At 33.8% G+C, this 15,582-nt stretch overlaps 1 protein-coding gene across 3 annotated transcripts in view; it reads right to left on the bottom strand.

Annotated features, from left to right (window-relative positions):
* Positions 1-15,582, bottom strand: part of PPP1R12A (protein phosphatase 1 regulatory subunit 12A) — a 152,001-nt gene that overhangs the window by 44,759 nt on the left and 91,660 nt on the right. Inside the window, exons 9-14 of one of the 3 annotated variants that reach the window (XM_029953210.1) lie at positions 12,057-12,178; positions 4,734-4,949; positions 2,773-2,867; positions 1,872-1,973; positions 846-1,013; positions 272-448 (exon numbers count right to left, since the gene is read on the bottom strand). In XM_029953210.1, coding sequence (XP_029809070.1) covers positions 272-448; positions 846-1,013; positions 1,872-1,973; positions 2,773-2,867; positions 4,734-4,949; positions 12,057-12,178 — 880 coding nt within the window. The remainder of the gene's footprint in view (positions 1-271; positions 449-845; positions 1,014-1,871; positions 1,974-2,772; positions 2,868-4,733; positions 4,950-12,056; positions 12,179-15,582) is intronic. The other 2 variants (XM_029953211.1, XM_029953212.1) reach the window with 2 other exon arrangements.

Genomic DNA, 15,582 nt, shown 5'->3' with positions numbered 1-15,582 from the left:
CAACCATTAAAAAAACAAAGATGACTAAGAAAACAAGTGTCTGGCTCACTTCCTTGAAATGAAAACATCAATTCTGTTAGCGAGAGTTGCAAGCCTAAGTGCTAATAACTGCTAATTATATCAATTTACACAGTTCTGAGGTGATACAGATGATTTCACTTACGAACCTACTGAAGAGATGGTCACCAACTTGACAAGATTGAAAAGCAAAACAAGTAAGTTTCAGCACTGAGCAAGATACATCAGCAGTCCTATTAGGATCTTTACACACCTGCGTCTCTCCCTGACCTCTGATGTGGAGGAGACAGTGCCAGCAGTAGTTGTAGTCAGGGTTGTGGTTGAGGCTGCAGCATTTACAACAGTTGGAGCAACGGGGATGGTCACTGCCGTAGGAACACTGTCCTTTTCTTTTTCAGTACTATCCTCAGCCCACAAACGATTTGAGGTACTATTGCATGAAAAGCAGCAACACAAAAAGAGAAAAGGAAAACAGCTAAACAATGAAAGCACTTTCTAGCAGCTGAAACATGTGACTACAGGGATGGATTTTTTTTTTTTAAACAAGAGGCAAGACATCTTTGAATTATGAACCAAAAGTCTCACCCAAAGCTGTCAAAGAGAAAAATTTACATTTTAAGCAGCCTGATTCAAGGAAAGTTGTTAATTTAAGAACTTAGTTTTGCCCCCAGACATGCATAATTGCCTTTTTTTAGAACCAATTTTTGCTTTAAATAATTTTAAAAGGTAAATGAAAAAATCCAGAGCCCCACAATCTTCTAAACAAAAATGCATGCACACACGTAAGCACACAGTAAGCCTGAACACAAAATTTATCTGTGACTCACCTGCTTTGTGTGCCTGTTGAGGAAGAACCCGTTGTAATCTTTGTAGTAGTGCTTGTGCTGGAAAGCAGGCTTTTCTGAAGCCCAGCTGCAGAGGTAACTGTTGGTGTTGATGTGGTGCTTGGAACACTAGAACTAATCAAATCATCTTGTCTTCTACCAAAGGAGCAACTGAAGGAAAGAGTCATATCTATGTAGGATGTGTTTGTATGTGTGTTCTACAATTAATGTCTATACATTACACAGATTTACAAGGCTAGGAAAAATCTAAAAAATTGTGTTCCTAAATACACCACCAGCTCCAGCACCAAGAGTTGCATCTACAACTTGCTAGAGTCTAGATTTCACTAATTTGGTAGTGTATCATTTTACTGCCTCCCGCCTCCTTAAACATGATCTGATCTGGTATTTTACATTTCTGGATCTATTAACAGACCATATGGTCATGCCAGGCTGGGTCTGAGAAAAACACTTAGGCCTGGTTTTACTCAAGGAAAGTTAAGATCAACCTTTTTGAAGTAAAGTATTTTAGCAATGAGTCACAGCCTTGGAGTGACCCCTGTCTGTATTATACTTGCTCATCTTTAACTCTTCTTTTTGGCTGCTTTTAGCAGAGAAAATATTTATAGGTTTTTTTTCCCCTCCTCTCCAATATAACATTACCAACATTTCAATTCAAGACATTACTGTATTTCTGAGTTCTAGGAAAAGTGGAAACTTCCAGGTCACTAAATAATAACCAGATCAATTAAGACACTGATCTATTTCAACTTCTCTAGTCAATTATATAAGGAGTTCCTTTTAAATATGCTACAATCTAAAAGATGCTTCCTCACATATCAAATCTAATTATATAGACTATATATCTCTAAGTAGAAGCAAATTTTCATCCATCTCTAACTACATATTCTGGACTTTTAAATGATGTTTTATTTAAACAAAAGCACATATTTTCTTAATGATATTAAATGGAGGGCTCCAAATAAACTGCCTCATATTTTTATAAAAGTTACTTAAGAATTCTATTACCTTTTATGGTAAGCTGATCCTTCATTAACTGAGCTATTCTTTTTGAGATCATCTTCCCATTTTCTTCTTGTATAGGAGCTACTTGTTCGCAAAGAAGAGTCCCTGTGAAAAGAATCTCTTTCAAATTCTGGTATAGAATTTTAAAATAGGATTAAGAAAGCTGTATACTAATAAACATTAGTAGAATCAGAAACTAGTAAAATCCCTTGGGAAAATACTTCAGAATATTTATTAAGAAGTGAAAGTAATTCCAGTTCTAAGATTCTATCTGTAGGATGTAATCCCAATTACAGAGAGAATAAAGACATTTACAGAAGTTTTACTTATGATCATAGAATATCAGACAATTTAGGTGTCTGTATTTGGGGAGGGGAAATAGTTACTTAAACCTCAACAGATCTACTCTATGGTACATAATGCACTGATGAAAAACAACACTTATTGAAAAAAAAGTATGAACACATAAGACTACGTATGAGATGTGAGATTAAAAAAAAAAGTCAAGACACAAAACTGGATGTTATAACAGGACTATGATTATATTTAAAAGTTCTCATATCCCATGAGGAATGCTGACTAAAATAGGAATGAAAACTAAAATGCTGACAGTGATTAAGAGCTTTTTCTCCTTTCTTTATCCTTTTCTGTAGGTTTCAATTATTTGGAGAGCCTGAAGTAGTCTGTGACCTCATCTGCTAACACTGTCCCAACCACAAGGTGTTTTGTTTTGATTTTGCCATTTCATGAATATACAAGTCTGCATCTCTTCAGGCCTTCTATTTACTGTTCTCCCCACAATCCATAGATCCCACACAGTTACAACAATGCTAATGTTTTAATTCTCATGCTACATAATAAAGATTTCACAGGAAAAACATTGGGCAAATAATAATAAATCCACCTGTTTTCTTTCTCTTCAATGTCAGATGTACTGGCTAGTCGTCTTGGTATTGTAGGAGCAACATATGCAAGCCTAGTTCCTTTACTATCTTTCTCCTACACAACAGGAAAAAGAAATGAGTAAAAAATAAATCTGTGTAATGATTACAGGAACTGCTAAAAGTACTAAAGAAAGAGTATTCAACAATGTACGACTACACAATTACAATTATACAGTCATCACAGTTTATATTATAGTATTTCCACAGTTCCTACCTATACTCTAAAGTTGATGTGTACTAATAGATACTTTAAGTGCTAAAGGACAGCCTGTTCAAACCAATTTTCTTTTCTTTCTCCTTTAATCTAGAATTAGACAGTATTTTAATAAGGAAAAAGCGCCTCCAAATTTTAATGACTTTCTCTAAATTTCTATAACAGAATAAATAAGATAATGCAGTACAATACAGTAAAATATGTTCTTATGTTTTCCAGAGAAATAAGATTTCAAATATGGTTAACTGATGAGTCCCAAGTAAGTTATTCACTATGTTGATATAACACTAGAATATTCAGGACAAAAAAATAATTAAAACTATATTTATCCAAATCCAGTTGAGAGTGCAGTAGCAATGGCCTCTGATACATTCCCACTATACTGGCATCAAGTACTTGGAAAATGATTAGGCAATCAACTTACACAAACTAAAAAATTTTTGAATTACTTGATGAGAAATTCCATTTCTGAATTTCAGATACAAAGAAACAAACACTTTAAATAGAGGAAGGAAACTATATTAAAAAAAAAAGTACAAATGCTGAAAATATAGAAAATACATACCCCAGCAACATAAAATATCACTAATTAAACTGCATACATTCTATTTGATATAATTTAATACTATCCTTCAAATAAAGTGATTAAAACTAATTAAAAGGAGATTGCTTTTGATGTATCAGATGAAAAAGCAGATAAAAAATTGTAGATGCTAGATAAATGCAACCTGAGTATAGTTACATTCTAGAATAAATGCCCCTCAATACATTTTACTATAAACTGTCTAGTAGGATAAAGCACTTGTTTAATTGAGTATAGCTTCATAATGTATTTTTTGAGTGAATCTGATCTTCCTAATACTTACAGAAGCATATATCATTTTATTGTACTTAACAGACATCGTGGTTTTTACAGTTTGAAATTTGTTGCAACCCTGCATCAAGCAGGTCTATTTAAGCCATTCTCCAACAGTATTTTCTCACTCTGTGTCTCTATGTCATATTTTTGTGATTCCCACAATATGTCAAGCTTTTTCATTATTACATTTCTTATGGTGATCTGTGATCAGTGATTATAACTTGCTGAAAGCTCAGATTATGGTGAGCATGTACATATTTTTAAATTAATGTATGTACATTTTCTTTAGACACAATGCTACTGCATACATAGAGAAGACTATAGTATAAAATACAGATAAAATTAGAGTTTAAGTAAAAAAATAAAAATATAAAAAATACACATACATATATAGGAATGTATGAAAAAAAAATATATATGAAAGAGAGGGCATAGAAAGAGAAAATCTTATTCAGGCTATACACCCAACAAGGAGCCTGACGTGGGGTTCAATCTCACGACCATGAGATCATAACCTAAGCCAAAATCAAGAGTCAGACGCTTAACTGACTGAACCACTCAGGCGACCTGTATAAATATATTTTTTATACACAGTGAGAAACAAAAAGTTCATTTGACTTGCTTTACTGCAGTGGTGTAGAGTCAAACCCACAGTATCTCTGAGGTATGCCTGTAACTCCACATTGACATTTGTTTAAGGCAAGTATATTTGTATCCATTTAAGTCAGGTGAATTAAGTTGATACTCAGATTTAATAATGACACATAGTAGAAAATCTATCAGATTTCATGTTCCTGGAAAACAAATGATTACAGTGTTGACAGAAACTAGATGATGAAATAGGTTACCTTTTCTTTATTATCCAAAGAGGAGGAAAGTCTGGGACTCGAAGCTGAACGTATAACACCTGCAGTGTCTTTTTCTTTCTGAGCCTCTTTAGATGCTGTGATTTCTGCAAGAGCACCATAACTGCCAGTCTTTCTAAGTCCTAACCTCCATGATGCAGGAGACTCGTCTTTTCTCTCTTCTTCTTTGGGGGAAATTTTTGCAGCTGAGGTTGGAAACTGTTTTTATTTATTTTTAAGAAAGGAAAAAATAATTATTAAGAATGATCAATCCTTAGGTTGGAAATAACAAATTTACAGATAATATGTCTAAAATTATAGTTAATAGTTTCAGGAGAAACACTTTTACTAAGTAGGTTAATGTCTTAGTAAAAAATGTAAAGATCTAAAACTGGAAAAAAAAATAGATCTACCTTTCCAAAAGTTAGATTTAAGAAAACACACTCCACACTTTATATCACACAGGAAAATTATAATGCAAATACAGAGAACAGAAATGAGCACGCCATAAGGACTTTAAAACCATGCATCTCTGGAACCAATATTCATATTAAACTTGTTACAGTGTAACCTCATATAAACCCTTGCACATAGGAATGCCTCACCATGGATTTTTCACCCTTACTGGGCACAAGAACAATGCCAGTTTTGCGCAAGCCCTGCCTCCATGATGCAGGGTCTACTGATTCCACCACAGGCATGATAGGAGCAATGAAATCATACTAAAGCCAATTAAAATAAGACAGGTAAAGAGATAAAGATTGAAAGCATAAAATAAAAAAGGAGGTTATAAACAAAACATACTTTTTCTTTTTAAAAGAATTTTGTAACAAAACCCAATAACTGGGTAATGAATCAATCTTAAAAGAAACTGGGAACAAATTCTAATTTTAGCATAAGAGAAAGAATCTGAAAGAATCTAATAAAGACATTTCTAAGGCAATTAAAGGCACATGGAGCAAATATAAGAATGAAGACTACTAATTTGAATTTTATTTTTACTCATTTATAGACCTGGGTTAAAAAAATTTTAATCCAGCATAATCAACAAAAAGTAATAAATGACATATCTTCCACTTATAATATTTAATTCAGTAGATTTTTAATATCATAGCCTTAAACTTAGTTTTTTATTTTATCACCAAATATTAATTTTAACATTTCAACTAAAAACTATTCTTTTGTATAAATACTTATTTCATTTTCAAGGCTTCAAACAGTTTTAAAAATGCAACATTTGTTATCTTTTAACTAGTTCATTTCATCAACTTCACTGTTTAATATTTAACCACAGTTAAGAACAGATGGGTGAATATAGCAACTAACTAGTTGCTATAAGGATAGGATATGGGTACTTAAAAAAATAAAACATTTTCTTCCATATTTATTGCCAAAGTTTGATATAATTAGCATTTAAGAGTGCTTTCTTATTAAAGCACCCAGGATGTCAGAGGGCTACAAAACTATTATGGTAAGATATCCCTGGTACTTTCAGTGTCATTCCTATCAATAGGGTCATAAATAGACTCATGATATACAGTGTACTGACGCATTCCAGGGGTGCTAGAATAAAATCACAAGGGTGCTGCGGTGTATTTTAAAGTTTTGAGAGAAAGCACAGTGACATCTGTTGGACACTGCACAAATTGCCACTGTTAACTTACTTGCACTTAACTATTAACCACTTAATAAATGAAACAAAGAGGTACTTCTTTTGACCAAGTGGTACTGTGAAAAAAATGAATAAAACATTAAGGATTCCATTGACTGAGAAAGTCCAGGAACCTCTCTGTAACATTTTATACAATAATACACTGAGATGACCGGTTATTGATTTCTGCGTCTAAACTCATAGGGCGCATCCAAGAATAGGGATTGGCAAACTTTTCTGTAAGGGACCAGATTGGGAATTTTAGGCTTTGCAGACCACAGAGTCACTGTTGTACAAAAGTAGCCACAGGTAATACATACAAGAGTAAGAGAATAAATGTGGCTGTGTTTCTAACAAAACTGAAATTTGAGTTTGTGTTACAAAATACTCTTTCAACTTTCCCCTCCAACCACTTAAAATTATTAAAACCAGGGGTGCCTGGGGGTGCTTAGTTAAGCAGCCAACTCTTCATTTTGGCTCAGGTCATGATCTCACAGTTCCTGAGTTTGAGCCCTATGTAGAGCTCTAGGCTGACAGTGTGGATCCTGGCTGGGATTCTCTCCCTCTCTCTCTCTCTCTCTGCCCCTCCCCCACTTGTGCTCTGTCTCTCAAAATAAATTAAAAAAATATTAAAACCATTCTAACTTGTACAAAAACAGGTAATACGCCAGCTTTGGGCCACTGACCATGGTTTGCTAATCCCTGCCCTGAAACCTCCCCAAAACTGGAAACAAAGTTACTCCTCCATGATAAAAGAGTCTGATAACAACATTTCCTGAAGGTTCTAAGAGAAGCTAACATTGAAGAGCTGTTTACTCTTGCCAGGTAACGTGCTGGCTTAAGTGCTTCACACGGGTTATCTCGATCCTTACAACCACCAAGTGAAATACTACTACTACTGCTATTTTAGAGTTGAGAAAAATGAAGCAGTATTATCAACTTAAAAATGAACACTTCTTGCACTGTAATGACTGATCTACTTCCATTCTGCCTAATGTAAATTTGGACTTATTGGTTTATGTGTTTAAAAGTACCTTTCAGTTTTATTTGGTCTGTAAATGAGTATCTCTGAAATATTATACCTACTCCTTGAAACTCTTCCTTTGGCTTTTGTAACAGGGCACTGTTTTGATTTTCTACTCTTCTGACCACCCTCCTTCTTGGCCTTGTTGCTTTTGCTAGCACAGTCCTGCAACGTAAGCATTTCAAGTCTGTTTTCAGATCTCCCATCTTATCTTTCTACTTTCTTCTCTTGAGCACTAAGAATAGGGTCTTTTCTTCTTCCTCAAACTCAAAATGAACTGTGCTCAGCTTATTTTCAATTCTGTTACCTTTACTTGACTCTGATTCCTAAACTCCCAGTCTTGAATTTTTAATTACCTGGAGAATGGACCATTTAGAACTATATCTGGAACCTGAAACTCAACATGTTTAAAAATCAAACACCTTTATTTCCAAACTGCTTGTCCCTCAGTTTCCTATTTCTGTTAGTAGCACCAAAAAATTTCTTCAATTCCCTATGTTTGAAGCTTCATAGCCACGTTAGACTTCTTTGTCATCTTCCTCCATTTATAAATTAGGTGCCAAGTATCTGAAACTTCTTTCATTCATAAGACCACTGCCACTTCTCTAGTTTATTTTTTATCATCTTGGGCAACTTCAATGACTTTCTGATACATCTTCTCTCAGTCTCTCACTTTCAAATACACCTGTACACTGCTACCAAAATAATATTCCATAAAGAATAATTCTCAAATGGCCTTATTTAAACATCTTCTATGATTCTCTATTATCCATCAAACTATAAAAATGTTACCAAAGAAATGAAAATATTCCATAATTTGGCTTTACTTTTCCTGTTTTACTTTGTATATGTATTCTATATATCAATCATACTACACAACTTATTTCTCCTGCAAAAGATTCTACATTATCCCTTTGTTCACATTGTTTCTTCTTTTCCTTTCAACAAACTGTGCAAACTCTCTTTGTTAGTTGAAATACTCATTCAAGATCTATCTCAAATCTTCTAATTTTATTACCTCAAATCAAATATGATCTCTTCCATTTTTAAACCATCATTCTGTATTTGTAAACTTTTTCCGGCATAGTTCAATATACCACAGTACACAGTAGTTTTTTATTAAATTATTATTATACTTAATAATTGGATTCAATTAACCAAAGCAATTACTTCCAAGAAAATTCTGAGTTTTTATCATCTAGTAAAGTAAATACAGTTTACCTATCAGATTTTATGCACACACAGTAGGAGCTCTTTCTGAGATCCAAATAATATTTTTTAAGTTTTTTATTTATTTTGAGAGAGAGAGTGCAAGCAGGGAGAGGGAGAGAGAGAGGTAAAAGAGAGAGGGAGAGAGAGAAAGGGAGGGATAGGTGGAGGGAGGGAGGGGGAGAGAGGGGGAGAGAGAGAGAGAGAGAGAGAGAGAGAGAGACAGAGAGAGACAGAGAGAGACAGAGAGAGAGAGAGACTCTCAAGCAGGCTCCATACTCAGCACAAAGCTGGATGCAGGGCTCAAACTCATGAACCGTGAGATCACAACCTGAGCCAAAATCAAGAGTTGGATGCTTAACCAACTGAGCCACCACCAGGAGCCCCAACTAAAAATATTTGACAAAAGAGAGGTATATAAACTTACTGTTAAAATTTTAAAGGAGTGCTTAAGTAGCTTAGCTGGTTGAAGATCCAACTATGACTCAGGTCATGATCTCACCGTTCACTGCTTTGGGCCCAAACTGGGCTCGCTGTCAGTGTTGAGCCTGCTTTGGATCCTATTCCCTTCCCTATGTGTCCCTCCCCTACTCGCACTCTCTCAAAAATAAATAAAAATATTAAAAATTTATTTTAAAGATTACTTATTTTTTAAAAATAATCTCTACATCTATCGTAGGGTTTGAATACATGAACCCAAGGTCAAGAGTCATATCTCTCCCAACTGAGCCAGCCAGGCATCCCTACTATTAAAATTTTAAATCAAAAAACCAAACTGATGGTATTATAGAAAACATTTCCACAAATCATAAGCCTGATCACACTGCTAGAGAAATAGTTCTTTAATTTTAGTTGAAGAGTTAAAAACTTAAGGGAAAATCATTGAAAGTTGACTATACGTATGTTTCTCTATAGCTGCCACCCTGAGTTATTAGAGAATATAAGTGATATTTAATATTGCTTTAGAGCTTTCTGTTTTGTGATCTACTCCTTGCCATGAGTGTATGAGTGTGGATTTATACATAGGTTATGCAATAGTTGAGAAAAGAGAACTTAGCATACCTTTGTCTAACTATGGAAAGCAGAGTAGTAAGTGGGTAGAATTCTTGACTGCAAAATCTTTTAAGATACATTTACAGATTAACAATTAATCTAAGGAAATTCATCTGTTAGGTCTCTATGTTACAGGAGAATTCCTGAAACTAACTTAAAAAACATTAAAATGCTAAATTAACATTAAAGAGTATCACTGAACAACATAACAGGCTTTAAAGTCATACAAAATAAGATTGCTCCATCCATTAAAATAATACTTCAAACTTTTTGTATACCACAACTTTGTTGATTTGAATAAAATTTGGCTACAAACCCCTAAGGTTTCAAGAATGAAACAATATAACCTTCAAAGTAAGTAATGATGCTTGAAACTGGGAATAAAGTGGAGTTTCTATATATGCAAATATAGAAAACAGTTATTATTAAATCAATTTAATTACAGAATTAGAAGTACTTCTGAATAAGGATTTTTATAGCAAAGAAGTTACTGGCCCACTAATCTAACAGTTATGAAAAGCAGTTATTAAATTTGGGGCTATGCTTGAGAAGTATATACTTGATCAAAAGGAGTCTATTGTAATTATTTAACTACAGCAGGAAAGAGACTGCTTAGCTAAATACTCAAAAGAATGAGAGCCAGTTTTTGAAAAAAATCCAGAAAAACAGCAGGAGGAGGACAACTGAAAAAATCTTCTCTATGGTTTGTATATAATGAACATAGATAAGAGTATTACATTAAAGTTAAATATCTTAAATAGGATCATTTTAGTATGGGAATGAAGGATAATGCTTTTTGTATTTAGGAGATACATACTCAAGTATTTAGGGGTAAAGTGTTATATTGATTGCACTCAATTCTTAAAATTTTCCACAAAAAAGTGTGTGTATATGTATGTGTGTCCGTGTGTGTGTGTAAACAGAGAGGGAAGTGACTATGCTCATTAAAGATAAGTAAGGGCTGGTGGGGAGAAGCCTTTAAAAAACAGAGCAGTGGTTAAAAAAAACAAAAACAAAACAAAAAACGTGTGATCTTTAATTTGGGTTCAATGAAATACAGGTTCTGGAGTGGTAGGAAAAAGCAAAATCTTTAAAATATCGACAAACTAGTTGGAAAGCACTGTTTGGTGGAGAAAAGGAAGCTACAGGACAGCGACCAACTGGAGCACAGAATAAAGAAGAGGAAGAAATGAAACTAACATTATGGGCGTACTTGGTCACTAGCCAGACTCTCTCTCAACCAACACTTATAATGCTAACTTATTCACTCTTTCTCTTTACTGTTTTTGTTTTGTCTTTCTTTCCTCTGACAGATAAGGAAGATAGTAACTTGCTTAAGGTCCTTACAATTAGTAGGGGAGGGGAGAGGGAGTTCAGAGTTGGATCTCTGCTTTGTTTCATCAGAGATCACGCTCTTAATGGCATACCATACTTGCATATCTAGTGCTTTGTATAGTTAGAAAATCTAGATCCCATGTAAGAAATATAACAGATGAGGGGCACTGAGGGGCACTCAGTTAACTGAGCATCTGATTTAGCTCAGGTTACAATCTTAAGGTTTATGAGTTTAAGCCCCACATTGGGCTCTGTGCTGAGAGCCTGGAGCCTGCTTCAGATTCTGTGTCCCCCTCTATCTGTCCCTCCCCTGCTTATGCTTTGTCTCACTCTCTCTCTCTCTCTCTCTCTCTCTCTCTCTCTCTCTCAAAAATGAATATAAAAAAAATTTCAAAACAAAAAAACCCCGCTAACAGGTGAACAAGGTGAAGGTAAGGAAAAATAAGATAAAAACAGAGAAGCAAACCATAAGAGACTCTTAAATACAAAGAACAAACAGGTTTGCTGGAGGGGAGGTAGGTGGGGCATTGGGCTAAATCAGTGATGGGCATTAAGGAGGGCACTTGTTGGTATGTATACTGGGTGTTATATGGAAGTGATGAATCACTGGGTTCTATTCCTGAAACCAACACTGAACTGAATGTTAACTAACTTGAATTTAAATAAAAACAGAAATAAATTAAACAAAAAGGAAAATCTAGATTTTAGCTCTGTTACTGACTTGAGGTAGTACTTTTTGTGCTTAGCTCACACACGTGAAATTACCAATATGAACCTTTACTTATAAACAGGGATAAAGGATCTAAAACCCATGTTTCTCAAAGGTTTAGTACAAAAAAAGACCATTAGCCTTCATATGCAAACTAATACTTCAAAAATTATTTTATTTAAAAGAATATAACATGGTTCAAAGAAAATCTCACTAAAGAAAGAAAAATACATTCTTGTTCTAAAATTTATTTTTGGAATAAACTAAACAAATTTAAGAATTGTCTTAATGCTTTAGTACTTAAACAGAACACATGTATCTTTAGCAAACACAATTTTGGCTTACCTTTTTAATAGGTGACGTAGGTGTGGCTTGACCAGACGACACAGGTGTTGTAACAGCTACAGGAGCTGCCTGTGTACTAGAAGTATTGGCATTAGTTACGGAAGCCATAGGTTTTGTCTTATCTGTTAGAAAAACAAAAAAAACACAGAGTCAAGAGTAGGTAATGGATCATTTCAGTGTCCAGATAAACAGTATTTTATTTTCATTTTTGCTTAAGGTTTTGTTAATTCAAGTCTTTTACCATTTTCATCCCTTTTACAAGTGAATTTTTTCAAGGACTTCCTAGAAATGACTCAATACGTATGCTGACATAAATAATAGAAAGTGACGACATACAACAAAGCTTCTAAGAATTAAAAGCAAAGACAGAATCTGACTTTTGTATTTTTAACACTATAAAAATATAAAAGAAATTATATTTAAAAGTTGAATGCATGAATGTAGTGAAAGTAAAAAGATTACAAGAGCTAAGCAATTTTTTCTAATAGATCTACCACTGACATTGTTTATTTAAAACTCATAGTTCCTCTTTATTCCAGGAAATTTAAAAACTGTTTTTTGTCAATAATCAGCTTATATTCCTGTCAAATAGTATGCCTAAGCGTCACAAAGAGCATGCCTTCTCACCGCTAAAAAGTCTAAACTTAAATGAGAATACAGTTGAATTAAGATTAAATCTCTTTTCTTTTTTTTTTTTTAATTTTTTTAAATGTTTTATTTATTTTTGATACAGAGGGAGACAGAGCATGAGAGGGGGAGAGGCAGAGAGAGAAGGAGACACAGAACCAGAAGCAGGCTCCAGGCTTGGAGCTGGCTGTCAGCACAGAGCCCGACGCGGGGCTGGAACCCACGAACGTGAGATCTGACCTGAGCCGAAGCCGGAGACTTAACCGACTGAGCCACCCAGGCGCCCCAGATTAAATCTCCTTTTCACAATGTATTGAGACAATTTCCAATTAACAATGAATCACTTAGAAGAAGACTTTTGAAAATTTAATGAAAATCAGTCTGATGCTAGAAAAAATTAACACTGTATTTGAAAAACCTATAAATTTAAATCTATAAATTAACAGGAATTTATAAATGAACCAGAAAGGTTTAGTTTTCAAATTGTCAAAGATCATTTATCTAGTTTTACATTATTTCTTTACTTTCAAAATGGGAAAGGACTGGTGGTATTCTATAAAGTATACTAAATACTTTAAAACCTTAAGAGATTACTCATTTTCATTATACCTCTCTTCCTCCTTTAAGTCAGTTTTCCAAATAATTTTCTACCGTATCATTATTGTAAGCTGTTATACTTTATAAGTAGACAATATTAAAATATTCTTATCTTTAGGGCAAGTATAAACTTCCACCAAAAAGTTCTGATTTGCATTGATTCATTCAATTCTACTTGTGCTCAGAAAATATCCATGAGAGGTTAATAGGGTGAAAAGCATAATCTCTCAGACTAAATCAAAGGACAAGGTCAAAGTGACACATTTAAAAATCAATATAAGCTTAGCTTTTTGAATATACTAAATGAGTTAAACTCAGTCTAATAAACTTTATTCTCATTGCTAAACAATAACTCTTTATTCAACAGAAGCTAACCCTATTCAGCCTAGTTAAGTACAAATTATGCATCATCTATTAGACCAGCATCCAGCATTCCACCTAAATGGAGAGTAACTCAACAAATATTTATTGTTTCCATATTTCAAGTGCTAGGTATTGGGTCCTTAAGTTACTATCCTTGGTACTGGGGATATATAAGTTGATGAAAGAACAAAATATCTTAACTACATAGAACTTACGGTCTACTAGGAAGAATAAATAATAAACAAGATAAAATTCAATGATTTTTTTTCTTTTTTTCTCTTGGTTTAAAATTTTGCTTCATGATTAGTCAAATCTACACATGGAAGTTAAAATGTATATACATGTATGTAAACATCTTGGTTTAAGAATAATAATGAAGTAAACCTCAAGTGTCCACCATCCAAGTTAACATTATTAATATTTTTAAAGTCCTTCTATAATTTGACTTCATTGAAGAATAAAAATGTCAAGTTCTAGAGAAACAAAAAGTCTGACAGCAAAAATATGCTTCCCTCCTCATTCCCTCAACTACCTCTCAAATTTATAAATCATTTGGAAGAAAATTAAGCTTTTGGTTGAGTTCCTATTTTCAGCTGATTTACGAGAAAAAAAAACACTCATAAAAAAACAAGTTAGGTAAATAATTTATGAAAGAAAATTCAGCAAAATATTTTACATCAGATAGTTTCCCAAGGAAATAACCTTACAAAAAAGTAGAAAAAGAAATACTTTAGAAATTATCAAATCAAGCTGTAGCTCTACAGGGAAACGGCTGCTTTCCGAAGCTTGCCAAATAAAGTATGATAAAACTTTGTTGATATTAAAAGAGTGAGACAGAGCAAACCATACAGCATTTACATGGATTAATTCTTGAGAAAGAGTCAAATTTTCCTGGCACAACCATCCACTAGCAACAGGAAGAACAAAATTATCATAGTACAATACTTCAGAAGAACATTTAAAGTTAGATCAGTGAGAAACTGAGCAGAGAGTGATTGGTATGCTTGAACTCCAAATGAAGAAAACAATGCAATTTGATGGCAATTAGTTCTATTTTTATAGTTACAAAATAGTAGGGTTAAAGAATGATCTTGATCATCTGGTCCAAATCTTACTTTATAAGAAAGAAAACTTCAACCAAAAGAGGTCAGACTTTCTTGTTAATGGCAAGACTGGCCTAAATTTGAAGCCTTGTTTGTTTTAAATAACGTGGAACAGTAAATTGTATAGAAGGGATCAATTACAAACATATTAGATAACAAAATCTCAGTCTGTGAGATGCTTGGACTCTTAAATTCTATTATGTGAGTAGTAAAACACCCCACACATTAATGATCTACGTGCTAGTTCTAGCATTCTTGTGCGTATGTACATATAGTTACTTTTGTAATGATGAATTTTACTATAACAAGGGCCAAAGGATGTCTCTAAGGGGGTAGATTAACTGTATAAAAATAACCTTAAAATTTGTGAAATATCTGGGGCACTTGGGTGGCTCAGTTGGTTAAGCCTCCCACTTCAGCTCAGGTCATTATCTCACAGTTCTTGGGTTCAAGCTCCACATCGGGCTCTGTGCTGACAGCTCAGAGCCTGGAGCCTGCTTCAGATTCTATCTCCCTCTCTGCCCCTCCCCTGCTCATGCTCTGTCTCTTTCTGTCTCTCAAAACTAAATAAACATTAAAAAAAGTTTTTAAAAATTGTGAAATATCTCAATTTAAATATCAATGATATTACATCTAGTTTTCATAAAACGAACAAAGAAAATAACACAAAATTAACTGAAATGGTATTTCTTTTTTTTATGAGTTCATCAATTTTATTTTATTTTATTTATTTTATTTATTTTTTTAATATTTTATTGTCAAATTGTTTTCCATACAACACCCAGTGCTCTTCCCCTCAAGTGCCCTCCACCATCACCACCACCTCTCTTCCCCCC

Source organism: Suricata suricatta, chromosome 10 (assembly GCF_006229205.1).
Source record: "Suricata suricatta isolate VVHF042 chromosome 10, meerkat_22Aug2017_6uvM2_HiC, whole genome shotgun sequence".
Classification (NCBI taxonomy): Eukaryota; Metazoa; Chordata; class Mammalia; order Carnivora; family Herpestidae; genus Suricata; species Suricata suricatta.
This window is presented reverse-complemented; position numbering and strand designations above follow the sequence as displayed.